The following is a 25,351-nucleotide window of genomic DNA, read 5'->3' as shown; positions in this document are numbered from 1 at the left end:
CCCCCCTTCCCAGTCATGCCACCACTTAAGTTTCCTCAGCACACATGGGCTTCTCTGTGTATGATTCATTTCTTGCCTTGCATCTATCATTTGCATCTATTCTCTCCCTCTTTACCGTGGCACATGTGCCAATATGAGTTTACCGTCTGGTCCCTTAGACCGATAAGCTCCTCGAGAGCAGGGATCGAACCTCTTACTCTCGTGCGTGCGACCAAACATCCCGTACAGTCTGTTTTCCGATAAGATGTAGTTGTGTTCTTGAGGAACCTCGCCGTAAGGACGGATCGCATTTCACAAATCAGGTAGCCGCCCTCTGACTGCTGCCTACATGGCAACTATTATTGGATTGTGTTCTCTCCAGACCAGTGAGCACTGTGGAAAGAACGGTCCCTAATTCTTCAACAGAATTCTAGCTAAATAGCCTGCTAAAAACAAGGTCATGGCAGAGCTGGCTGGGCAGCGCTGTGGACAAAGAAGGCTCCCAGCGCACACTCTGAATATGGTAGGTTCCAGATAATAATAATCTTGGTATTTGTTAAGTGCTTACTATATAATAATAATAATGTTGGTATTTGTTAAGCGATTACTATGTGCAGAGCACTGTTCTAACAACCGGTGGGGTAGATACAGGGTCATCAGGTTGTCCCACGTGAGGCTCACAGTCTTAATCCCCCTTTTACAGATGAGGTAACTGAGGCACAGAGAAGTGAAGTGACTTGGCCACAGTCACACAGCTGACAAGTGGCAGAGCCAGGATTCGAACTCATGACCTCTGACTCCCAAGCCCGGACTCTTTCCACTGAGCCACGCTGCTTCCAGTCACAGAAAGCACCTAGTAGATGTGTCGTCTACACACCTGGAGCTGTGACCTTTGGACATTTGATGCTCACCCCACCCACAGCACTTGTGTACATATCTCTAAATTATATATTATAAACTGCTTATTAATTCATATTAATGTCTGTCTCTCCCTCTAGACTGTAAGCTTGTCATGGGCAGGGAAGGTGTCCGCTGATTCTGTGGTACTGCACTCTCCCAAGTGCTTAGTACAGTGCTTTGCACATAGTAAGCACTCACATACCATTTACTGATGGATTGATCTGCCTGAAGTAGGGCTAGGGCTACTAATTCTGACAGCAGCCGGCTTGCAGAGGGCAGGACTGTGGCCAACTTCCACACGGAGCTATTGGGTCCCGCCTGTCCAGAGGATTGTCACCACGACCCTTGGGGGTTGTCTTTCTCCCGACTAGGGAATTGGGCTAATCCACCGTCGCATTCTGGGGGTTTCAGTGAGGAGGCCCCACCCTACCCAACGGGGGCCAGGCCCCGCAGCCATCGGCATTTCCCCCCCTTGTATCAGATCGCTACTCGCTGCTGCTCACCCGGGAGGTGGCATCGACCCAGAGTTCGTCTCTGCCCCAGTGAACTCAGCCCTTCCCAACATCCACATCACACTGGCCTTTCGTTCTTGGCTAGCAGAAGTGGCCCGAGGCCCGTTTCTGCGCCTATGTACGGTACTTACCTTTCATTTCTCAATCAATCAATCAATCAGTTGTATTTATTGAGCACTTACTATGTGCACAGCACTATACTAAACACTTGGGAGAGTATGATATAATAATAATGATGGTATTTGTTAAGCGCTTACTATGTGTCAAGCGCTGGCGTAGACACGGTAACCAGGTTGTCCCACGTGGGGCTCACAGTCTTCATCCCCTCTTTACAGATGAGGTAACTGAGGCACAGAGAAGTTGGGTGACTCGTCCAAAGTCACACAGCTGACAAATGGCGGAGCCGCGATTAAACCCACGACCTTTGACTCCCAACCCCTGCTCTTTCCACTAAGCCATGCTGCTTCTCTCGATACAACAATGAAAGAGTGGTAGACACGTTCCCTGCCCACAACGGGCCTACAGGGTAGAGGGGGAGACTGACGTTAATATAAATACATTATGGATATGCACATAAGCGCTATGGGGCCGACGGAGGACTGAGTAAAGGGAGCACGTCAGGGCATTGCAGAAGGGGGTGAGAGAAGAAGAAATGAGGATTTAGTCAAGAAAGGCCCCTTGGAGGACCCATGCCTTCAGTGAAGCTTTGAAGGTGGGGAGAATAATCGTCTGTCGGATATGAAGAGGGAGGGCGTTCCAGGCCAGAGGCAGGACGTGGGCGAGAGGTCGACGGCGAGACAGATGAGATCAAGGTGCGGCGAGACGGTCGACATCAGAGGAGCGAAGTTTGCAGGTTGGGTTGTAGTAGGAGTGTAGCGAGGTGAGGTAGGCAGGGATGAGGTGACTGAATGCTTAAAAGGCGATGGTAAGGGGTTTCTGCTTCATGCAGAGGTGGATGGACAACCACTGGAGGTTCTTGAGGAGTTGGACTGAGCTTTTTTGTAGAAAAATGTAGTAATCAAATAGGGGTAGAAGAAGGGCTTGGATTAAGGTGGTAACAGTTTGGACGGAAAGGAGAGGGCGGTTTTAGCAATATCGTGAAGGGTGTAGTGACAGGATTTAGCGATAGATTGAAGAGGTGGGCTGAACGAGAGGAACGAGTCAAGGATATCGTCAAGGTTATGGGCTCGTGAGGCGGGAAGGATGATGGTGCTATCTATGGTGATGGGAAAAATCAGGGGGCACAGGGTTTGGGTGGGAAGATAAGGAATTCTTGTTTTGGACACGTTAAATATGAGGTGTCAGCGAGACGTCCCAGGAGAGAGGTCTCGAAGGCAGGGGGAGATGCGAGATGAAAGAGATCAGGGCTGGAGATGTGGATTTGGGAATCAGTTTAGACTGTGAGCCCGTCGTTGGGCAGGGATCGTCTCTATCTGTTGCCCAATTGTACATCCCAAGCGCTTAGTCCAGTGCTCTGCGTGCAGTAAGTGCTCAATAAATACAATCGAGTGAATGAACGAACGATTGAATGATTCATCCACCTAATGGTGGCGTCGACCCTCTCGGGAGCCTGTTTACCAACTCTGTTGTACTGGACCCTCCAAAGCGCTTATGACAGTGCCGTGCACCCAGAAAGCACTCAATAAGTACTGTTGAATGACTGCTGTCTCCACCTCTCCTTTTTGCACTTCAATCCCTCCCTGCTCCGTAGTTTGATACCCTGCCACGTACATCCTCTTAACACTCTGATGCTTCCCCGTACCTGTAATTTATTTTAATTCCCTTCTCCCCGCTTAGACTGGAGGGTGGGTGAGGGCAGGGATGGTGTTAACCAACTCTCTTTTACTGTACCCTCCCAAAGTCCTACGGCTCAGCATTTCACACACCATAAAGTCTGTTGCCGACTTGTTCATCCCAAGCGCTTAGTACAGTGCTCTGCACATAGTAAGCGCTCAATAAATACTATTGAATGAATGAATAAAAGCCCCTGCGAAGTTCATTGACTTAAAGTTCCATTGACTTAACCGTTCATTGACTTAACCTCCCCACATGGACGGAATGAATGAGAAAACTCATTCATTCATTCAATAGTATTTACTGAGTGCTTACTATGTGCATTCATTCATTCAGTAGCTCAGTGGAAAGAGCACGGGCTTGGGAGTCAGAGGTCATGGGTTCGAATTGCGGCTCTGCCACTTGTCAACTGTGTGACTGTGGGCAAGTCACTTCACTTCTCTGTGCCTCAGTTACCTCATCTGTCAAATGGGGATGAAGACTGTGAGCCTCATGTGGGACAATCTGTTTACCCTGTATCCACCCCAGCGCTTAGACCAGTGCTCTGCACATAGTAAGCACTTAAGAAATACCAACATTATTATTTATTCAGTGCTTACTATGTGCATTCATTCAATAGTATTTATCGAGTGCTTACTATGTGCATTAATTCATTCAATAGTAATAATAATGTTGGTATTTGTTAAGCGCTTACTATGTGCAAAGCACTGTTCTAAGCGCTGGGGGGATACAAGGTGATCAGGTTGTCCCATGTGGGGCTCATAGTTTTCATCCCCATTTTCCAGAGGAGGTCACTGAGGCCCAGAGAAGTGAAGTGACTGGCCCACAGTCACACAGCTGGCAAGCGGCAGAGCAGGGATTCGAACCCACGACTTCTGACTCCCAAGCCCGGCCTCTTTCCACTGAGCCACGCTGCTTGTCAATAGTATTTCATTCAAACTATTTCATTTCATTCAATCAATCGTATCTATAGAGAAGCAGCGTGGCTCAGTGGAAAGAGCCCGGGTTTAGGAGACAGAGGTCATGGGTTCTAATCCCAGATCCACTGCCTGTCAGCTGTGTGACTTTGGGCAAATCACTTCACTGTGTCTCAGTTCCCTCATCTGTAAAATGGGGATTAAGACTGTGAGCCTCAGGTGGGACAACCTGATGACCCTGTATCTCCCTCAGCGCTTAGAACAGTGCTCTGCACATAGTAAGCGCTTAACGAATACCAACATTATTATTAGTATTTATATATGAGAGAAGCAGTGTGGCTCAGTGGAAAGAGCCCAGGCTTGGGTCAGAGGTCATGGGTTCGAATCCCAGCTCTGCCACTTGTCAGTGGTGTGACTGTGGGCAAGTCACTTCACTTATCTGTGCCTCAGTTACCCCATCTGTAATATGGGGATTAAGACTGTGAGCCTCAAGTGGGACAACCTGATGACCCTGTATCTCCCCCAGCGCTTAGAACAGTGCTCTGCACCTAGTATGCATTTAAATACCAACATCGTTATTATGATTGAGTGCTTACTCTGTGTATTCATTCACCCAATAGTATTTATGGAGCGTTTACTATGTGCAGAGCGCTGTACTAAGCGCCTGGAAGGGGCAATTGGACAACTTTCCTTCCGTCCAAAAAGCGGCTCGCTAACTACTTATTAAATAAAAGACTCAGGACCAAGATCAATCTACTTTCAAGACGCAAGTGTTGGGGCGCCAGGACAAGCGATCACCAGCGGCCCCGGGGACAAAAATTGTGCTTCCGAAATCTCTTGATGTCGATTCCGCACGAGAAACGGCTGAGGGGACCCCGCCGCTTCCCGTGTGCCACGCACGGCAGAAGCCCTTTTTAAATATTCATTTTGCCGACCGCGGCGGGGCCATTGAGCCTCACACCTAGTACGGTGACGGTGACGAGGGAGTCTGCACCCAACCTCAACGACCGACACCTCCGCCTCCAAACCCCGAAGCCCGGCGTCCCGGGATGCCAACGGCAGTCGGGGGGTTGGCACAAAAGCCCCCAATTTGGAGAAAGACGAGAACCGGATCTATGCAAATGAGACGCCCCCGAGGCCTGCCGGGAAGGCACCGGCCGGTGGGCGGGGTTTAAAAGGTCGGGCGCGGGAATCGAGCTCAGTTTTGCTATAAGTCCGTTGAAAGAGCGCTCTATTCAACAGTATTTATTGAGCGCTTACTATAATAATGTTGGTATTTGTTAAGCGCTTCCTATGTGCAGAGCACTGTTCTGAGCGCTGGGGGAGATACAGGGTCAGCAGGTTGTCCCACGTGTGGCTCAGCAGAAAAGAGCCTGGGCTTCGGAGTCAGAGGTCATGAGTTTGACTCCCGGCTCTGCCACTTGTCAGCTGTGTGACTGTGGGCGAGTCACTTCACTTCTCTGGGCCTCAGTTCCCTCATCTGTCAAATGGGGATTAACTGTGAGCCTCACGTGGGACAACCCGATTACCCTGTATCTACCCCAGCGCTCAGAACAGTGCTCTGCACCTAGTAAGCGCTTAACAAATACCAACATTATTATTATTATTATTTTAATCCCCATTTGACAGATGAGGGAACTGAGGCACAGAGAAGTGAAGTGACTCGCCCACGGTCACACAGCTGACAAGGGGCAGAGCTGGGATTCGAACCCATGATCTCTGACTCCCGAGCCCGGGCTCTTTCCACTGAGCCACGCTGTTGGGCAGTGCGCTTGGAATGTACAAATCAGTAACAGATAGAGAAAGTCTCTGCCCTTTGACGGGCTTACAGTCTAATCGGGGGAGATGGACAGATAAGAACAATAACAACAAATAGAATCAAGGGGATGAACATCTCATTAAAACAATAGTAAATAATAAATAAATAGTAAATACCTCTAGGCGAGGTACTCGCCATGTCGCGACTTGTCGTGCCTTCGCCGTGCTCTCGACGTCGGTCTTGAGTCCTACTGCACAGCCGACGCCCGTCGCCTTATAATTGGTCCTGTCGTGGCGCAGTGGGCCAGAAGTCCATTGACTTGACCTCCCGAGTGGATGAGAGAATAAATAATAATGGTGGCATTTGTTAAGCACTTACTATATGCAAAGCATTCTTCTAAGCGCAGGGGGGATACAAGGTGATCAGGTTGCCCTACGTGGGGCTCACAGTCTTAATGCCCATTTTAAGTCATTGAGGCACAGAGAAGTTAAGTGACTTGCCCAAAGTCACACAGCTGACAAGCGGAGGAACTGGGATTTGAACCCATGACCTCTGACTCCCCAGCCCGGGCTCTTTCCACTGAGCCATGAAATGGTGGCATTTGTTAGGGGCTTACTATGTGCCAAGCACTGTTCTAAGCACTGGGGAAATACGAGGTGATCAGGTTGTCCCACGTGAGGCTCACAGTTTTCATCCCCATTCTACAGATGAGGGAACTGAGACACAGAGAAGTGAAATGACTTGCCCAAAGTCACACAGCTGGCAAGTGGTGGAGCTGGGATGAGAACCCGTGACCTCTGACTCCCAAGCCCGGGCTCCTTCCACTGAGCCATGCAAACTAGCCTCCTAAGCTTACTCAAGCAGCGTGGGAAGAGCATGGGAAGAGTGGGAAGTGGGAAGAGCACGGGAAGAGTGGGAAGTGGGAAGAGCATGGGCTGGGGAGTCAGAGGTCATGGGTTCGAATCCCAGATCTGCCGCATGTCAGCTGTGTGATCTTGGGCAAGCTTCTTCACTTCTCTGGGCCTCAGTGACCTCATCTGTAAAATGGGGATTAAAAACAGGGAGCCCCACTTGGGACAACCTGATCACCTTGTATCCCACCCGTGCTGAGAACAGTGCTTCGCACATAGTAAGTGCTTAACAAATTACCATCATTATTATCACAATTCGGCAACAGATAGAGACGATCCCTGCCCAATGATGGGCTCACAGTCTATTGGGGGCCCGGATGAGCTGTCTGTCTCCCCCGTTTAATAATAACGTTGGCATTTGTTAAGCGCTTCCTATGTGCCAAGCACTGTTCTAAGCGCTGGGGTAGATACAAGCAGATACGAGAAGCAGCGTGGCTCAGGGGAAAGAGCACGGGCTTTGGAGTCAGAGGTCATGGGTTTGAATCCTGGCTCTGCCACTTGTCAGCTGTGTGACTGTGGGCAAGTCACTTAACTTCTCAGTGCCTCAGTTACCTCATCTGTAAAATGGGGATTAAGACTGTGAGCCCCACGTGGGACAACCTGATTCCCCTGTGTCTACCCCAGTGCTTAGAACAGTGCTCTGCACATAGTAAGCGCTTAACAAATACCAACATTATTATTATACAAGGTAATCAGGTTGTCCCACATACGGCTGACGATCTTTGTCCCCATGAGGCACAACCTGATCACCTTGTATCCCCCCAGCGCTTAGAACAGTGCTTGGCACATAGTAAGCGCTTACCAAACACCAACAATATTATTATTATTATTATTATTTACAGAGGTGGTCACTGAGGCCCAGAGAAGTGAAGTGACTTGCCCAAGGTCACGCAGCTGCCAAGCGGCAGAGCTGGGATAGACTGAGAACCCTTCATGGGTGAGGGATCGTCTCTATGTGTTGCCGAAATATCCATTCCAAGCGCTTAGTACAGTGCTCCGCACGTAGTAAGCGCTCAACAAATACTACTGAATGAATGAATGAATGAATGCCTCCAGACGCCCACCCAGGGACGCGCATGCGTATGGCGCCCGTACGGGGGAGACGCGGTGCGCCTGCGCGAATCCAGCTCCTCCTCCCCCCCCCCTAGAGGCTGATGGGAAAGGTGCTTCCGGGGCAGGGCGGGAAGGGCCGAGTGACTTCGGAAGGATTCGCGCCGCCAGCCGAGTCGGCCCCGGCTGCCGGGCCGGGAGCATCAGGCGGGCCGGTCCTTATGGACGACTAGAAGGCGCCGTCGCCGTTCCGGCTCCCGCCCGTGAGTGCCGGGGCTCCGCGGGGAAAACAGAGAGCAGGAGGGGGGGAAGAGTCACGTCTTGGGGGGCAGGAAGGGGCTGCGAGGAAGATTTAGCCGGGTTGGGGTTCCTTGCTGCCACGGGCAGTGGTGCAGGGCAGCCGGGGGCGGAGGAAGCGTTTGCAAATCCCTGCTCGCCCTCCCCGTTTCTCTCTCATTCATTCAGTAGTATTGATTGAGCGCTTACTATGTGCAGAGCACTGGACTTGGAATGAACAAGTCGGCAACAGATAGAGACAGTCCCTGACGTTTGACGGGTTTACCCTTTCCTCTTCTCCCCGAGGTGTCACTAGCCTAGGCATGGAACCATTGCACCCGCCGCTGTCAAGAAACTAGCAAGCCCCAGCTAGACTGACCACCACCCCCGGCCGAGGCAGACTGCCCGCCCCCTCCCCGCTGGCCTGTGGGGTGAATTGGGGCAAATCATTTAACCTCCCCCGGGCCTCTGGAAAATGGGTATATTGGTACCCGATTGCTCTTTCACTTAGATTGTGAGCCCCAGTGGGGACAGGGTCCGAGTCTGGGCTCTCTCTCTACTCTGTGCTTAGCACCTTGCTCCGCACAGAGTAAGTGCTAGATACTATTAACTAACGCGCCCTCCAAAAAGAAAAAAGAAGTGTGTGTGTGTGTGTGTGGTGGTGATGGTATCTCCGATGTAGAGTTTCCCCTTCAGGTGTGGCGTTAGGACCCGTGGGAACCCAGTGCCAAGAAGTGGGCACAGATGGCGGGCGGGTCCTTCCATCCCAAAGTTATCCATATTGCCCTATCCAAGCGCTTTAACTGTGTTCTGCACACAATAGGGGCCCAGTACAGTGTTCCACATCCAGTGAGTAATAAATAGTATCGATTTATTGGTTCCAACAACGCCTTGTGGGCAGGGATTGTGTCTACCAACTCTATTACGTTTTCCCAAGCGCCTAGTACAGTACCCTGCACACAATAAGCGCTCAATAAATATGATTAATAACAATCCCCGACTGCTCATTTTGCCAGACTTGGGACAGAACCTCCTCCCTGCCCCACCCCAAGTTCTGTCTGATGGATTGCTAAACTCAGGTCTGTGAGTGAAAGATGACTAGGGTAATAATAATAATAATAATAATGTTGGTATTTGTTAAGCGCTTACTATGTGCCGAGCACTGTTCTAAGCGCTGGGGTAGACACAGGGGAATCAGGATGTCCCACATGGGGCTCACAGTCTTAATCCCCATTTTACAGATGAGGTAACTGAGGCACAGAGAAGTTAAGTGACTTGCCCACAGTCACACAGCTGACAAGTGGCAGAGCTGGGATTCAAACTCATGACCTCTGACTCCAAAGCCCGTGCTCTTTCCACTGAGCCACACTGCTTCTGTAGGTAGTATCGTCCTACTTACTCCTCTGTGTCCTGAGACCTGTCTTAGGGCAGGTCTGGGAAAAAGTACAAATATCTGCCCTCCAGGCGCTTACAATGAATCCGTCACTAGTACTGATTGAGGGGAGATGAGCACTCAATCAGTAAAGTTCCTTGAGGGCAAAGATCATGCCCATTTACTCTATCGGACTGTCCTAAGAGTTTCCTACAGAGCTCTGAACAGAATAAAAGCTCATTAATAGCACTGACTTAGGCATGGGGAAGGCCTCCTGGGGGATTAATGTCTGTCTTCCCCTCTAGACCTTAAACTCTTTATGGCCCGGAACGTGTCTGTACTTCTCTTTTCCTCCAAGCACTCAGTACAGTGGTCTGCACATAATAAGTGCTAAGTGCACAATAAATATGACCTGGTACCGGTAGAAAGAAGACAAAGGAAGAGAGACATGTTTCCCATCCTCTTGGAACTTCCAGTCTAACAGATGGAACTTTTCTCCAATGCGTTTATTTGTGGCGCTCAGGTGCGATCAGCGAGTGGTCCATTTGCACCACTGCCGAGGGCCCGCAGTGATGCTGGTCCCCAAGACCTAAACGCCTGCCCTCGCCAGGCAGGCAGGACAGTGACCGGCCACAAGCCCCTCAAGACAGGCAGTTCCCGGGGGTCAGGTCCGTGGTGCGGTGAGGCTGTGCCGGGCGGCTGCGGGCCCGCTCTCCTCCCTGGGGAAGAGGCCGCGGGGTGGGCAAATGGGAAGATGCATTGGGCGGCCCTGTATCCTGGAGGGAAGGCTGTCAGACTCTGCTGTGCAAAGGGGTGGGCCCCAGGGGACACCCCCACTCCCACCCTGTCTGTCTGGGGGAGCCGGGGAAGGAGTTTCACTCCCCTGCACAAAACAAAAACTCCTCACTCTTGGCTTCAAAGCTGTCCATCCCCTTGCCCCCTCCTACCTAACCTCCCTTCTCTCTGTCTACTGCCCACACCATATACTCCGCTCCTCTGCCGCTCACCTCCTCACGGTCCCCCGCTCACGCCTATCCCGCCATCGACCCCTGGCCCACGTCCTACCTCTGACCTGGAACGCCCTCCCTCCTCACCTCTGCCAAACTACCTCTCTTCCCCTCTTCAAAGCCCTACTGAGAGCTCACCTCCTCCAGGAGGCCTTCCCGGCCTGAGCCCCCCCTTCTCCTCTCCTCCCCTTCCCCCCACCCTCTGGTCTCCCCCCTTCCCCTCCGCACTGTGCTCATTTGTATGTCTTTATTACCCCGTTTATTTTGTTACTGAGCTGTGATTCTATCACTCTCGATGATGATCTGCTCCGCCGTCCGTCTCCCCCGTTTAGGCCGTGAGCCCGTCGTTGGGCGGGGATGGTCTGTATGTGTTGCCCACCTGTACCTTCCAAGCGCTTAGTCCAGTGCACCGCCCATAGTAAGCGCTCGATTGAAGGAAGGAAGTTTTCCCCGCCGCTTTGGTGTGGGGCCGGCGGCTGGAGTTCCACCGCCCGGCCTCCAGGTGGCGCTGTTTGCGGGCGGGCTGGGGGGGGGCTGATGGGCAGGAGGGGGGCTGATGGGCAGGAGCCCCCCGAGGGGTCTGGCCGGCCGGTGGGTGAAGCCGGGGGGGTGAGGCGGCCCGGTGACCCGGCCCGTTGATTTCCAGGTGTGGTTTGGCATGGCTGCCGCTGCTCCTTGGTGCGGGCTGACAGCCGTGGCTGACGTCATTAAAGACTTAGACACCCAGATAGCTGTGAGTAGCGGCCGAGCGCCCCCTGCCGCCCGGGGCCCGCAAGCGGCCGAGGCCAGGCCCCGGCTCCTGCCCTGCATGATTTGCCGTGGCAGCGCAGTCAACCCCTAATAGGTCCCTTCCCCGCGGCGTGCCTCCGCTTGTGCTTCGGGGTTCACTTACGGTATCAAAGCACACACACCGGCTTGTCCTTTCCGGAATGGGATGCCAACCCGGAGTTTCGCCTGCCCCTCCTCGGGCCGCCGCCGCCTCCACCACGACGGTACCCTCCGAGGGCCGGGGGGGCTGCATGCGTGTGCCTCTGTGTGCGTGTGGAATAATAATAACGTTGGGATTTGTTAAGCGCCTACTATGTGCGGAGCACTGCTCTAAGCGCCGGGGGAGATACAGGGTAGGCAGGTTGTCCCGCGTGAGGCGCACGGTCTTCATCCCCATTTGAGAGATGAGGTAACTGAGGCATAGAGAAGGGAAGTGACTTGCGCACAGTCGCCCAGCTGACAAGTGGCAGGGCAGGGATTCGAACCCGTGACCTCCGACTCCCAAGCCCGGGGTCTTTCCACTGAGCCACGCTGCTTCTCTGTATGCGTGAGCAAGCGGGCCGGGCCCCCAGGGGTGCCCCCGGTGCTCCGACGGAAGAAGACGGCCTTGCCGCTGTGCCATACCCGCAAGGGGCTTGTCTCTTGGGCCAGGTGACGGGTGCGAGAGTGAGGGCCGTGGGCAGCAGTGGCCGTGACCAGAGGGCGGGCACGGGGGTGCGAGCTTCTTGTCAGTGAGCTAGTCACGAGGCAGCAAATCAGGGCGCAATTAACCCAAAAGTAAACTCCCCCCAACGCACGCTCTGTGTTTGCCGTGGGCTTCAGCCTTTAACCTTCGCTCCCCCAGCTGACCATCTGGCCATCGTGCCGAGGGTCTCCTCCTCGGGCCGACCGGCCTGACTTCAAGTCTCTGGCGGGAGACCTGGACCTCGGGCTTCGTGGGCCTGAAGAGCCTGGGCGGCAACTGCCTCCTGGTAAGGTTGGAGCCCGCCAGTGCCCGCCCAGCAAGACCGGCGTTTCGGGGGCTTGGAGCCTCCTGTCTGGGCAAGGTTCCCCAAGCAGGCTCTTGCCAGACAACAGAGGTCAAGGAACAAGGCTGGTTGCATCTCACGTGGTCAGTGCCTGGGGTGTGTAATGAGAACTGCAGGACTGTCAGGTGAAGCTCAGGTGATGAGCAGCATAGGTGCTTTCCTTTCCTCCAACCCCCTCTCACCCTGCTCTTCCCCCCGCAGCTGATTGGCCTTGGCCCCCACGGCCCCAAGAGGAAGCAGGATCTGGACAAGATCTGTGAACTGAAGGCCAAAGCCTGGCAGATTATGAACCAGTTTGGCCCTTCGGCCTTAATCAACCTCTCCAGCTTCTCCTCCTCTAAACCCGAGCCCACCGGCACACCCCCTCAGGGCCCCATGGCCAACAGCACCGCCGTCGTCAAGATTCCCGGGCCCCCCGGCCCCGGGGGCCGCCTCAGCCCCGAGGGCAACCAGGTACCCGCTCGGCTGGGCCAGAGGCGAGTGTGAATCTCTGCCAGGAGATAGTCGGCTGGAAGGACAGAGGGAGGGACAGAAGGACGGGGTGACTCCTCGGATCGTCCCCGAGAGTCAACCACCGGCCGAGGCAACAGAATGAGCCCGTGGCAGGGGCCTCGTGTTTGGGCCTTGGACACCGTGTCTGGGGCAGGGTGAAGGGAGGCGGGGGCTGGCTTGGCACTGAACTTATCCCCTAAGAGTCCCCGGTGCCACCTGCTGTCTGTCGTCCTGGCTCATTGGTGCATTGCCAGCCTGCCTCGGCCCAACCCAGCCCACTGAACTCCCGGTTCCGCCGCAGGTTCTGACTAAGAAGAAGCTTCAGGACCTGGTGAGGGAGGTGGATCCGAATGAGCAACTGGACGAGGACGTGGAGGAGGTAGGTGGGATGGGAGGATAGTGGACGGAGGCCCTGCAGGCCCTAGAGTGGAGAGACTGCGGGGAAACCAGGAAGGGGGAAGGAAAGCTGCCGCTCCCCGCCGAGCCCTGGAGACACTGTTTTGGAGGACTCAGCTGCAGTGGACACTGCCCAAAGCCCTGGGACCATATCTGACCCGCAGCTCCCGCTGCTCCGGGCTGGGGGGGTGGTCCTTCTCCCCCTAAGCAGATCTTGGGAAGGGGTCAGAGTTGGATTGGCCTATGGAGTCTCCTTACTAAAGGCCCAGGTGGAGGGCTAAGGTGAGTGGGGGGGGGAGGCGTTGTTAGCAGGGGACTATGCTTGTGCCACCATGAGGATCCTCTCTCCCAGTGTTTCACTAACAGTGAGGGGGTGCCCGCCCCGCTCCCGCCGCCCCCATGCCGACAGCCCTGCTAACGGTCTGTGGCGGCTGTCCCCCCATCCCCACCCCTGGCCCTGCAGATGCTGCTGCAAATCGCCGACGACTTTATCGAGAGCGTGGTGACCGCCGCCTGCCAGCTGGCCCGGCATCGTAAATCCAACACTCTGGAGGTGAAGGATGTGCAGCTGCATCTCGGTGAGCCACCGCACGTGGGTGGGCGACCTCCAGGCCCCCAGGCTGAGCACGAGGCCCGGTCGGGGGTGGCTCTGAGTCCCACCGGCGGACCCCTCTCCCCTGGCCCCCATCTCAGCTGTGGCCATCTCTTGCAGAGCGCCAGTGGAACATGTGGATCCCAGGATTTGGCTCAGAGGAGATCCGGCCGTACAAGAAAGCCTGCACCACCGAGGCCCACAAACAGGTAGAGATCCAGGGACTCGGGAGTCACCACCGTCATTCTGGCCCGTGGCATCTTCCTGCCCAAATGTTGCCCGATAAGAATAACTGTGGCATTTAAGCACCTACTACGTGTCAAGCACATTACTGAGCGCTGGGGTAGCTACAAGATAATTAAATCCCACAAGGGGGAGAACAGGCATTGAATCCCCATTTTGTGGATGAGGTAACTGGGGCACAGAGAAGTGAAGTGACTTGCCCGAGGTTAGCAGCAGACAAATGGCGGGGCCGAGTTGAGAACTCAGATCCCTCTAACTCCCGGGCCCGTGATCTTTCCGCTAGACCACACTGCTTCTCACAGAGGATGCCAGTTCCGTGGCCTGGCATCCTGTGGCCCAGCCTCTGCTTCTCAGTAGTGCCTGCGTTAGGAGGGGAGGTGGCCGCAGAAGAGAGGTGGATCCCGTGGGCCAGTAGAGGCGGAAAGAGCTGCCGCAACTAGAGTCGGGGTTCCTCCCACCCCCCCGCCCCATCATCTGAGGGGGCATTTGTCTAGACGGGGCCCAAACAGCTAAGCTCTGCCCAATTCACCCACCAGGGCATTCCCTGCCTGCCAGGGCACGGTGCCTAGGAGAGAGGGCTCTGGGGTCCCGGGCTCCTGAAGCAGGGAGGTGTTTACGGGGCCGAGGCGGCCACCTCGCTCCACTCGCCGCTGAGGGCTGGATTTGTGCTCTGATTGCAGAGGATGGCTCTGATCCGCAAGACCACCAAGAAGTAAGACGGCCGTGCAGAGCAGGGAGAGGACCACCGCAGCGCGCTTGGGGCACCGGCCCGAGCTGAAACCTCTGGGATGGCGCCCATGGAGATTTTTCTTTAATGCTTTTCTGAGAAGCATCTATTTTTTATTAACGTGCAGCAGTGCCCACAGTGACTGAGGAGACTGCCACAGTGGAAAGGAACTTGCGGCCCTCCTCCTCCCCCAACCCTCTCCTGTCCCCGTCCCCCAGCCTCGAGCCCACCCTGGGAAGGAGCAGGGTCGGGTGGAAACAGGAACCTGAGGTTTGGTCTGGCGTATCCGCGATGGTCCGAGGAACGCAGCCGCCTGGCCCGGTCCGGCCCGGCAGTATTAGAAGCGTCTGTTGAGATTTCTGTTTCCTTTCCGCTCCTCCCTGTACTTTGTAACGTCAGTGTTTCTATGAATACAACTCTGGTTTGTTTTTCATGAATAAAGAAGAGATTAAGCTACGGCGAGTTGGCGGCCTGGGGTGGGAGTGGAGGGGGCCGGGGCATGGGACCGCCCCGGTGCCCTGCAGGTTGGACAGCATGGGCGCGCTCCAGCAGATGCCCGGTCGGACCATCCGGGGCTCGGGCTCACCGGATGTCGAGGGTCTTGGAGCAGAGAGCGTGAGTGGCTGCTGGCGAGAACAGGAGCCAGTGCTGGCGGTGCCGCAGGCTCGCAGAGACCCGGGAGGGACCCTGTGGGCGTCGCCCCCACCCTCCGTGCGGCCTGTGACGGGTCAAGCCCAGTGGCTCGGAAACGCTGGGTCCCGACCCTGGCAGGAAACCCCCAGGAATGGTGGGGCGGCAGCGGCAAGAGTTGTGGTCCCCAGCAGGGGCCGGACGTGACTATCTTTCTTGAGTCATCCCCCGCTCCCGCTTCGCGTGGTCACCCCAACCTGCCTTCTCTGGCCCCCCGGCTTGCAGCCAGGCCCTCAAGAGGAGGGGTTCCAGGGAGCCGAGCTGGGTGGGAGGAGCCGGGATGAGGCTCAGTTCTGGATCAGGAGAAAGCAAGCGTCTCTGGTTTTCTGGGCTCAGTCCCAGCACCGGGAACATAAGCGTCCAAACCTTACTGGGAAGCAGCCCGTGTTGGTCTTCCCCGCCCCTCCTCCTCTTCACCTGATCCCTGAAGGAGTCAGGACGCAGATACTGCTACCCAAGCGGGCCAATGGCAGCGCCCCGTAGCTGTACAAAGGACAGAGCCGCACACAGCTTGGGATTACTAGGAAGCTGTGGCAGCCAGCCAATCTGGGCAGGCTTCCTGTAGGAGGGGGCTTCCCACTCCTCAAGGAAAGGGAAAGGAATGGGGGAATGGGGGTCAGTGGGCTACTCTGCCACGACTCCCCAGGCCCTGCCGCAAGTCCAGGCTACCTCCACTGGGGCTCAACCCCACAGAGCTGGGTCCAGCTGCTGGCCCCGCCTGCCAAGTGGATGACTTCTCCCTCCGGTGGCATGGGTCCTTCCTGGTTCTTAGCAGCCCAGAAACTTGGCCCTCTCCCCTGGGGGCCCCCCACTCCGGGCCAGTGGCACTCTTGCCCTCTCTGTGCCCAGGCCCCCCCTCCGCCCCAGGTCAGCACTGGCACGGACCAGGCGCTTTCTCTGCTCTGCGGGGGCCGGGGGCCTGGGCCTTGTGAACCACCTTCACCCCGTCCCAGCCGCCCCCCAGTTGGATGTCCCCCTTCTGCAGCGCCCGCTGGATGGCGGAGACCAGCGTGTCGAAGGCCAGGCTCACGTTGCTGTTGGTCTTGGCCGAGGCCTCCACAAAGTCCATGCCCAGGGAGGCCGCCAGCTCCTCCGCCTCATGGGCCGGCACCCGGCGGGGCCCCTGCAGGTCGCTCTTGTGGCCAACCAGCAGGAAGATGGCCTTCTCCAGCCCCTGCACCGAGGTCACCTCCCGGTACCAGTCCGGGATGTGCTCGAAGGAGCTGCGGTTGCTGGAGTCGAAGACCAGCAGCACGCCCACCACGTTCCTGTAGAAGGACCTGGTGATGCACCTGTGGACGGAGAGGAGGCCAGTCCCAAAGCCGCAGATCTGAAGGGAGTCTTCCTTTTTCTTCCCTCTCTCTCTCTCCCCCTTCCTTCCCTCTCTCTCAATTCCCTCCTTCTTTCCTCCCTCCTTTCCAGTTCTTTTCCTTCTACCTCCTTCCTTCACCCCTCACTCCCTTTCTTCTTTGATGGTATTTATTAAGCATTCACTTTGTGCCAGGCAATTTATCAAGCACTGGGGTAGATAAAGCTAATCAGGTACGACACGGTCCGTGACCCACATGGAGCTCACGGTCTTAATCCCCATTTAACAGATGAGGTAACTGAGGCACAGAGAAGTTAAGTCACTTGTCCAAGGTCACACAGCAGAGGTGTGGTGGAGCGGTGAGGAGAACCCAGGTCCGCTGACTCCCAGCCCTGTGGAAAGACCACTGTCTTTCCAATAGGACACACTGATTCTCTCTCCCTCCCTGAGGGCCCCTGCAGCTGCTCCCTGCTCCCAGAGTGGGGTGGGGATTGGCACTGCTCCCTCTGCCAGGGGACCGGCCAGGGCAGCGAGGGCACAGTGAGGCCGTCTCCCCACCAGAACACTAAGGGGCAGCTCCTTCATTCAATTCTTTCAGTCGTATTTATTGAGTGCTTACTGTGTGCAGAGCACAGGATTAAGCGCTTGGGAAAGTTCAGTACAGCAATAAAGAGAGACAATCCCTGCCCACAATGAGTTTACAGTCTAGAGGCGGGGAGACAGGCATCGATACTCCTTCCTGCCCCTCCCTCCCCCTGTGGGCACCCTCTTCTCCACACCCTCGCTCCCTCGTTAGTGCCAGGAGGAGGGAGGCAGGGATGCTCCAGGTGGGTGGGCCACACCCAAACCCTGGTGCCCCCCTGCCCACGAGACCCCCCTCCCCACAACCCCACAGGACCTGAAGCGCTCGTGTCCGGCCGTGTCCCACAGCTGCAGTTTGACGGTGAGGCCGGGCGGCAGGTGGAGGGCGCGGCTGTAGAACTCGACGCCCACGGTGGGGCCTGGGCCGGGCCCAAAGCCTCCCTCCGCGTAGCGCCGCAGCAGTGCCGTCTTGCCCACGGCCGCATCCCCCAGCACCACGATGCGGAATTGGTAGTGCCAGTCCCCGTGCAGGGAGGCGCCCATGGGGCCGGGCCGGGGGGTGGCGGGGGTACCCGGGGAGGGGCTGGCCGAGCCCGGGGTTCCGATCTCCGGCTCCCGCCAGTCCGCCTGGGCTTCGGTGGCTCCGGGCCAGACCCCCGGACGCTGGCTCCTCCGGGGCCCTGGGACTGGGCCGCACTGGGCCAAAGAGGGTCTATTTATCCACATCCCGACCCGCCTCCCCTCAGACCTCCTTCCTGACTTCCCCGCCTCCTCCGGCTCCTTGAGATAAGGGCTCCCTACCTCCTCCTCCCCCCTTCCCCTTCTCCCCACTGTCCCCTCCGTCTCCCCTCTCGCTTTCAGACAAGGCTGCCAGGTACAGAGCAGCCCGGGTCTGTCCTTCCGTCCTTCCCTCTGTCCCTCCAGCCCAACCCAGTCCAGCCCGGGCTTGTCCCTCTGTCTACCTGTCCAGCCCAGCCCGACTGTGAAGACCGGCACTTTTGCAGCCAGAAACTTGCATGGAATTTGCAGATCCTCAGCCCAATTCTTTGGCCACCGACTCTTTCACTATCCTCCAATAGCTCCCAGTCCCTGCCTCAGCCCTGCCTTAGCCCCAGCCCAACCCAGCCCCTGCCCCAGCCCCTGGTCCTGCCCCTGCCCCAGCCCATAGCCCAGTTTGTAAAAATAGCTCAGTCTGGCAGGAAGTTGAGGGCGGGAGCCTGGGATTTGGGTCAGGGGTCTGCATCTGAGGCCTAGCAACATGGCCTACTTGGTAGAGCAAAGACCTGGGAGTCAGAAGGACCTGGGTTCTCAGAGGTCGTGGGTTCTAATCCCGGCTCCGCCAGTTGTCAGCTGTGGGACTTTGGGCAAGTCATTTCACTTCTCAATAAATACTATTGAATGAATTCTCTGTGCCAGGTACCTCATCTGTAAAATGGGGATTAAAACTGTGAGCCCCTCTAGGGACAACCCGCTTACCTTGTATCTCTCCCAGCGCTTAGAGCAGTGCTTGTCCCAGAGTTAGTGCTTAACAAATGCCATAATTAGTATTATTATTATTCTAATCCCGGCTCTCCCACTGTCACCAATGGGCAGATGGACCTTGGCTGGGGACCTCAGAACAGTCGGGAAGACCCGGAGCCAGTGGGGGGGAGATAGGGGAGGGATAAAAAAAAACTGGCTTGCCTAGTGGCCTTGGTTCACAGCTCTTAAGGGCCCTGGAGATCAGCAGAGTCACTCCGTGGGGCAAAGTCTGACAGAGTCACGAAGGGAGAGCAAATAGGCTGAGGGCTTCTCCAAGCCAGCTGCCTGGTCAGGAGACTCTCTGGCCCAAAGCCGGCCTGTCCGTCTGAGCAGAGACTCTGGGTTTGGGGCAGGGAGGTGGAGGTGGGAGAGTGGGCGGGTGGAACCTGCCTGACTGCCTATCTCATCCTCAGGTTGTCTCAATCAGCTGTGCTTATTGAGTGCTCACTGTCTGCAGAGGACTGTAATAGGGTCTTGGGAGGGTTCAATACGGCAGAATTGGTAGATACATTCCCCTCCCAAAAGGAATTTAAAGTCTAGAGGATGAGACAGACGTTAAAATGAATTACAGATGTGTACAAAAGTGCTGTGGGGCTGAGAGTGGGGAGGGTGTGCTTAAAGGGTTCAAAACCAAGTGGATAGGTGACAATTGGTTGATAGGCTCTGGGAATCTGACAGTGTTAATAATAATGATAGTATTTGTTAAGCGCTTACAGTGCCAAGCATTGTTCTAAGCACTGGAGTAGATACAAGGTCATCAGGTTGTCCCACCTGGGGCTCACAGTCTTAATCCCCATTTTAATAATAATAATAATGTTGGTATTTGTTAAGCGCTTACTATGTGCTGAGCACTGTTCTAAGCACTGGGGTAGATACAGGGTAATCAGGTTGCCCCACGTGAGGTTCACAGTTAATCCCCATTTTACAAATGAGGTAACTGAGGCACAGAGAAGTTAAGTGACTTGCCCACAGTCACACAGCTGACAAGTGGCAGATCCGGCATTCGAACTCATGACCTTTGACTCCCAAGCCCGGGCTCTTTCCGCTGAGCCACGCTGCTTCTCTACAGATGAGGTAACCGAGGCACAGAGAAGTCAAGTGACTTGCCCAAAGCTGATAAGTGGTGGAGTCGGAATTAGAACCCACCACCTCTGCCTCCCAAGCCCGTGCTCTTGCCACCAAGCCACGCTGCTTCTCACAACTGTGTTGTGGTTGACTCCTTCGTACAGCATGAAGTGAACTCCATCTGGGCAAACCCACTCAATGGCCCGACACCGTTCTGGCACCTTTGTGCCTTACCCTACTCAGAAATGTCCTCCCTTCTCTTCACCAAATCATGCCCTGTCGCAGCGTGGCTCAGTGGAAAGAGCACGGGCTTTGGAGTCAGAGTTCATGGGTTCGAATCCCGGCTCGGCCACTTGTCAGCTGTGTGACTTTGGGCAAGTCACTTAACTTCTCTGTGCCTCAGTTACCTCATCTGTAAAATGGGGATTGACTGTGAGCCCCACGTGGGACAACCTGATTCCCCTGTGACTACCCCAGCGCTTAGAACAGTGCTCGGCACATAGTAAGCGCTTAACAAATACCAACATTATTATTATTATTAATTCACAAAGCCGAGTGTATAAGGCAACGCATAAGGTGGGGGTGTGGTGAGTTGGGGAAACGAGGGCTTAGGAGAGAAGAACGCAGCGTTAGTATTTACTGAACACCCCCTGGGTGTAATGCACACTGTGGGGTGTACTCGTCTCTCTCGTTCACCCCACACATCCTATCCGTTACCAAGACCTGCCGGTTTCACCTTTACAATATCGCCAAGATCCGCCCTTTCCTCTCCACCCAGACGGCTACCTTTACTGCTACGGGCTCTCGTTATATCCCGGCTAGACTACCGTGTCGGCCTTCTCTCTGACCTCCCTTCCTCCTCTCTCGCCCCGCTCCGGTCTATTCTTCACTCCGCTGCCTGGCTCATCTTCCTGCAGAAACGATCTGGGCCTGTCACTCCCCTTCTTAAACAACTCCAGTGGTTGCCTATTGACCTCCGCTCCAAACAAAAACTCCTCACTCTAGGCTTCGAGGCTCTCCATCACCTCACCCCTTCCTACCTCTCCTCCCTTCTCTCTTTCTACCGCCCACCCCGCACGCTCCGCTCCTCCGCCGCCCACCTCCTCACCATCCCTCGGTCTCGCCTATCCCGCCGTCGACCCCTGGACCTGGTCCTCCCGCGGTTCCGGAACGCCCTCCCTCCTCACCTCCGCCAAACTGATTCTCTTCCCCTCTTCAAAACCCTACTTAAAACTCACCTCCTCCAAGAGGCCTTCCCAGACTGAGCTCCCCTTCTCCCTCTACTCCCTGTACCGCCCCCCCTTCACCTCTTAGCATTTTAACCCTCTTTTCCCCCCATTTCCCTCTGCTCCTCCCCCTCTACCTTCCCATCCCCTCAGCACCGTACTCGTCTGCTCAACTGTATATATCTTCATTACCCTATTTATTTTGTTAACGAAATGTACATCGCCTTTATTCTATTTAGTTGCCATTGTTTTTACGAGATGTTCTTCCCCTTGACTCTATTTATCGCCATTGTTCTCGTCTGTCCGTCTCCCCCGATTAGACCGTAAACCCGTCAAACGGCAGGGACTGTCTCTATCTGTTGCCGACTTGTTCATTCCAAGCGCTTAGTACGGTGCTCTGCACATAGTAAGCGCTCAATAAATACTATTGAATGAATACTTGGGGGCTAGAAAGCACAAAACCAAGGCCTCAACTCTTCGCCAGGAAGGCGCTTACACTAACGTCTGCTTCGGCCTCGCCCCAGTTTAATAATAACGATTATGGTACTTGTTAAGTGCTTTAAAGTGCCAAACACCGTTCCAGGCGTTGGGATGGATAATAATAATAATGTTGGTATTTGTTAAGCGCTTACTATGTGCCGAGCACTGTTCTAAGCGCTGGGGTAGATACAGGGTCAACAGGTTGTCCCACGTGAGGCTCACGGTTAATCCCCATTTTCCAGATGAGGTACCTGAGGCCCAGAGAAGTGAAGTGACTTGTCCAAGGTTGACACAGCAGGGTCACGTGGCCGAGCTGGGATGGCAACCCAGGTCCTTCCGCCTCCCAGGCCCGTGGCTTTCTCCACTGAGTCAGTTTGGAGCAGGCCAGCAAGGGAGAGGCGGCTCCCCCAACGTTTCGCAGAAGGTTTGGAGGGTCCCGGGAGGTGGGGGGCGGGGTCAGTGGCCGGCCGACCAATCAGTGGCCGGGGCTGGCGCGCTCCGCGGACTACAATTCCCAGAGGGCTGTGCAGGTCGTGCGCTCCGCGGACTACAATTCCCAGAGGGCTGTGCAGGTCGCGCGCTCCGGACCAGCCAATCAGCGAGCGCCACCGGAGGGAGGCGCGAGCATAAAAGCGGGCGCCAGGGGGCGTTTCTTTCTTTCTCTGTGGACCCCGCAGCGAGGCGCCGGGTGAGTAGCAGAGCGTTGGTTGCAGGGCCCGACTTCCCTGCCCTGCGGGGGCCGGTCCTCGGGCAGGCACCTTGCTTTCGTCCCCCCACTCGGGATGCCGCACCGTCGCTTGGAATTCGGAAAAGGATGGAAAAAGCAAAGGACTTGGGCCTGAAGGCGACCTGGGTTGCATCCCCAGCTCCGCCATTTGCCTCCTCGGTGACCTTGGGTGGCTTGATTTCCTCGCCTTTTCTCATCGAGAGCCTGAGATTTAAATACCCTCTAAGACCCCCCCCCCAGCCCCTTGTGGGGCAGAGGCTGTAACCGACCAGGTTATTTTTGTATTAACCTGAGCTTTTAATAGAGTGGTTGGGATATAATGATAATGATGACAATGATGATGTTGGTATTTGTTAAGCGCTTACTATGTGCAGAGCACTGCTCTTAGCGCTGGGGGAGATTTGTGTGACTGTGGGCAAGTCGCTTCACTTCTCTGTGCCCCAGTTACCTCATCTGTAAAATGGGGATGAAGTCTGTGAGCCCCACGTGGGACAACCTGATTCCCCTGTGTCTACCCCAGCGCTTAGAACAGTGCTCTGCACATAGTAAGCGCTTAACAAATACCATCATTATTACAGGGGAATCAGGTCATGCCTCACGTGTCTTAAGGCCCATTTTACAGATGATAGTGAGCCCGTCATTATCTGTTGCCGAGGTGTACATTCTAAGCGCTTAGTACAGTGCTCTGCATATAATAAGCGCTCAATAAATACGCTTATTGAATAATAGGCGCTCAGTGGATAATGCACATAAATAACCGGGGAGGTTTGTGGTTGGGGTCCCGGGGGGGGAATCCCCTCGGCCCTTATCGAAGCTGCCCCGCTCCGTCCGTGGCGGGTGTAGTCAAAAAGGAGCCCAAAGTGATCTTTTCCTCGACGGTCGCTGTTCGGTTTGCGGTAACCGGCCCGCAACATTTCGGGAAAAGACATGAGTCGCTGCCCGAATGCCGCGCGGAGTCGCGCTTTGGGAGAGCGTAAAGACTTGGTGGGAACCCAGGGGTCATCCGATTATTTTTTCCGCCCCCAGCCCCAGAACACGCCGTCAGCATGAAGCGGAGAGCGGATCCCTCCCGGCCTCCCGGCCAGGAGTCCAGGTGAATCGCGGGATAATAACTTTAGCATCGGTTAGGCACTTACCATGTGTTAGGCACTGTACTAAGCGCCATCTTCATCACCCTGTTTTGTTTAATGAGATGTACATCACCCTGATTCTATTTATTTGCCATTGTTTTTAGGAGATGTTCTTCCCCTTGACTCTATTGCCATTGTTCTCGTCTGCCCGTCTCCCCCGATTAGACTGTAAGCCCGTCAAAGGGCAGGGACTGTCTCTCTGTTGCCGATTTGTCCATTCCAAGCGCTTAGTACAGTGCTCTGCACATAGTAAGCGCTCAATAAATACTATTGAATGAATGAATAGAAGCGAGTCGGGCCGGAATCGGGTCTGGATGGGCGGCGGTAGGTGGGCTCCCTCGGCATGTTCAAGGGCCGAGGCTGGACGCAGTAGCCTCGGCGTCTCCAACTGCATGCCACAACAGCCTGGAGAGACTTTGACAGCGCAGAGCCTGCCGTGCCTGGTGCTGCCACTCGGCTCTCCCACAGTTGCCCGCGGGCCGCAAACCTTCTCCCGGATTTGCCCCCGGACCCCCCTCCCCAACGCCCCCTGACCCGCCTCTCCTGACCTAGGGCCAACGCGCCGGAGCCCGGCTAGCGCCGATGGGGCCTGACCACAGACCCAACTTGTCAAGGAAAAGAGTGCAGACTTTGCCACCAGCCACCGGCACAGGTGAGAGGCGAATGGCCGTTGCCCCCTACCCATCCACCCTACCCACCCTCTGGATCCCTTTCCCATCAGGTCTGCACACCGACCTGGGTGGTCGTAAATGGAGGGAAAGGAACTGGATGCGGGCCCGAGTGTCCGGTGTGGAGACAGCGGACCAGGCCCGGTCCTCACAATCACCTGAGAGCCTTTGTCCGGTAGTGGGAGGGCCTCAGAGCTGCTTCCTAATTTGCGTTCCCATCCTGACAGAGGCCTGAGCGTTGGCAGTGGAGGCACCAGACCCGGCTGCTGCTGTTGGCGGTAGCCATGTGCTGGGTAAGTCGGCTGGCAGCAGTGCCGCAAGGGGCAGGACCTTGGGAAGGCCTTCCCCATGACAGTGGGGCAGGGGTGGGGCTGTTTCAGTACAGCCTTGGGATGGGATGGACACTACTCTGGTCTTGCTGGTTAAGGATGACACTCAATGGTGGACATGTATGGATGACACTTGCGGATATGGGACTGAGACCAGCTGTGAATTAACCCTGGGTGGGCTGGGGCCCTGGGGCTACCCTCACAGGTCCTCCTCCCCTACCCTCCCTCTAGGCGTGAAGAACCGTGATAAGTTGGAGCCCTGTGTCTTCCTGAGCTGGAAAGCAAGCAGAAGGATTTGTTGTGCTTGTACATGTCTACAACTGACCTTAGGGCCAGAAAGGATTCCTATTGTATATTCTCAACCACCTAATAATAAAGAACCTAAATAAATATCATTCTTTGTTTGGACTTATGACTGAGGGTACTTAGGGGCAAGGGGCAGGAATATTAAGCACTGTACTTACTACTAGGTAGAAATAGGTGGGACAAGGCCTAGTTGGAAGAAGAGGTATTGAATCCACCATGACCTAAGTTTTAATCCCAGCTCAGCCACTTGTCTGTTGTATGGCCTTCATTATTCTGCCTCAATTACCTCATCTGTCAAATGGGGATTAAGACTGAGCTCCATATGGGACAGAATGCCCAACCTGGTTTGCCTGTATCGCAGGGCTTAGTCCATTTCTTTACCTATATTTTGCTCTGGAGTCTGCAGGGCAGGACTATTTGGTTGAAGGCAGGGGGCAGATGGAAGATGGGAGTTTCTCTTGTCTGCTTCAGTCAATCTATTGTGTGGAGAGCCCTGAAGTACAATAAAACACCAGGAATTCTCTTCCCACAATGAGTCTAGAGGGGGAGAAAGACATTAAACTACAGCTTCCTTGGGTGGCAGGGCCTTACCAGG

General features: G+C 55.3%; 2 protein-coding genes, 1 long non-coding RNA gene and 5 other non-coding genes across 8 annotated transcripts; 6 read left to right on the top strand and 2 right to left on the bottom strand.

Moving 5' to 3' along the window:
* Positions 1-4,876: 4,876 nt before the first annotated feature.
* LOC114817576 lies at positions 4,877-5,018 on the bottom strand. Its single transcript, XR_003765438.1, has one exon. It is a non-coding gene; the product is annotated as a U11 spliceosomal RNA (small nuclear RNA).
* A 2,921-nt stretch (positions 5,019-7,939) lies between these two features.
* On the top strand, positions 7,940-15,179 carry TAF12 (TATA-box binding protein associated factor 12). The gene is made up of 6 exons (XM_001520054.5): positions 7,940-8,085; positions 12,475-12,726; positions 13,067-13,144; positions 13,625-13,739; positions 13,874-13,962; positions 14,677-15,179. Exons 2-6 carry the CDS (start codon positions 12,559-12,561, stop codon positions 14,710-14,712), a joined length of 486 nt encoding a protein of 161 aa, XP_001520104.2. The 5' UTR covers positions 7,940-8,085; positions 12,475-12,558; the 3' UTR covers positions 14,713-15,179.
* Positions 15,180-15,250: 71 nt separating this feature from the next.
* On the bottom strand, positions 15,251-18,015 carry RAB42 (RAB42, member RAS oncogene family). Its single transcript, XM_029080925.1, has 2 exons — positions 17,621-18,015; positions 15,251-16,705 (listed from the first exon to the last, which is right to left on the bottom strand). The coding sequence occupies exons 1-2, from the start codon at positions 17,845-17,847 to the stop codon at positions 16,282-16,284; spliced, it is 651 nt and encodes a 216-aa protein (XP_028936758.1). The 5' UTR covers positions 17,848-18,015; the 3' UTR covers positions 15,251-16,281.
* Positions 18,016-22,250: 4,235 nt separating this feature from the next.
* On the top strand, positions 22,251-24,845 carry LOC107547267. The gene is made up of 5 exons (XR_001604219.2): positions 22,251-22,284; positions 23,350-23,416; positions 24,006-24,105; positions 24,349-24,414; positions 24,682-24,845. It is a non-coding gene; the product is annotated as an uncharacterized LOC107547267 (long non-coding RNA).
* LOC114817592 lies at positions 23,121-23,254 on the top strand. The gene has a single exon (XR_003765454.1). It is a non-coding gene; the product is annotated as a small nucleolar RNA SNORA16B/SNORA16A family (small nucleolar RNA).
* LOC114817598 lies at positions 23,793-23,923 on the top strand. The gene has a single exon (XR_003765459.1). It is a non-coding gene; the product is annotated as a small nucleolar RNA SNORA44 (small nucleolar RNA).
* Positions 24,150-24,277, top strand: LOC114817571. Its single transcript, XR_003765434.1, has one exon. It is a non-coding gene; the product is annotated as a small nucleolar RNA SNORA61 (small nucleolar RNA).
* On the top strand, positions 24,539-24,609 carry LOC114817583. The gene has a single exon (XR_003765446.1). It is a non-coding gene; the product is annotated as a small nucleolar RNA SNORD99 (small nucleolar RNA).
* Positions 24,846-25,351: the final 506 nt, after the last annotated feature.

This window comes from Ornithorhynchus anatinus, chromosome 16 (assembly GCF_004115215.2).
Source record: "Ornithorhynchus anatinus isolate Pmale09 chromosome 16, mOrnAna1.pri.v4, whole genome shotgun sequence".
NCBI classification, from domain to species: domain Eukaryota; kingdom Metazoa; phylum Chordata; class Mammalia; order Monotremata; family Ornithorhynchidae; genus Ornithorhynchus; species Ornithorhynchus anatinus.
The sequence above is the reverse complement of the archived record's forward strand: the minus strand, read 5'-3'. Positions and strand labels throughout refer to the sequence as shown.

Bases quoted from the DNA above. Each gene is read 5' to 3' on its own strand.
- TAF12 (XM_001520054.5), top strand. From the start codon at position 12,559: ATGAACCAGTTTGGCCCTTCGGCCTTAATCAACCTCTCCAGCTTCTCC. The intron at 13,740-13,873 runs GTGAGCCACCGC...CATCTCTTGCAG, and splicing joins GGATGTGCAGCTGCATCTCG to AGCGCCAGTGGAACATGTGG. The intron at 13,963-14,676 runs GTAGAGATCCAG...CTCTGATTGCAG, and splicing joins CCACCGAGGCCCACAAACAG to AGGATGGCTCTGATCCGCAA.
- RAB42 (XM_029080925.1), bottom strand. From the start codon at position 17,847: ATGGGCGCCTCCCTGCACGGGGACTGGCACTACCAATTCCGCATCGTG. The intron at 16,706-17,620 runs GTCCTGTGGGGT...CTCCGTCCACAG, and splicing joins GCCGGACACGAGCGCTTCAG to GTGCATCACCAGGTCCTTCT.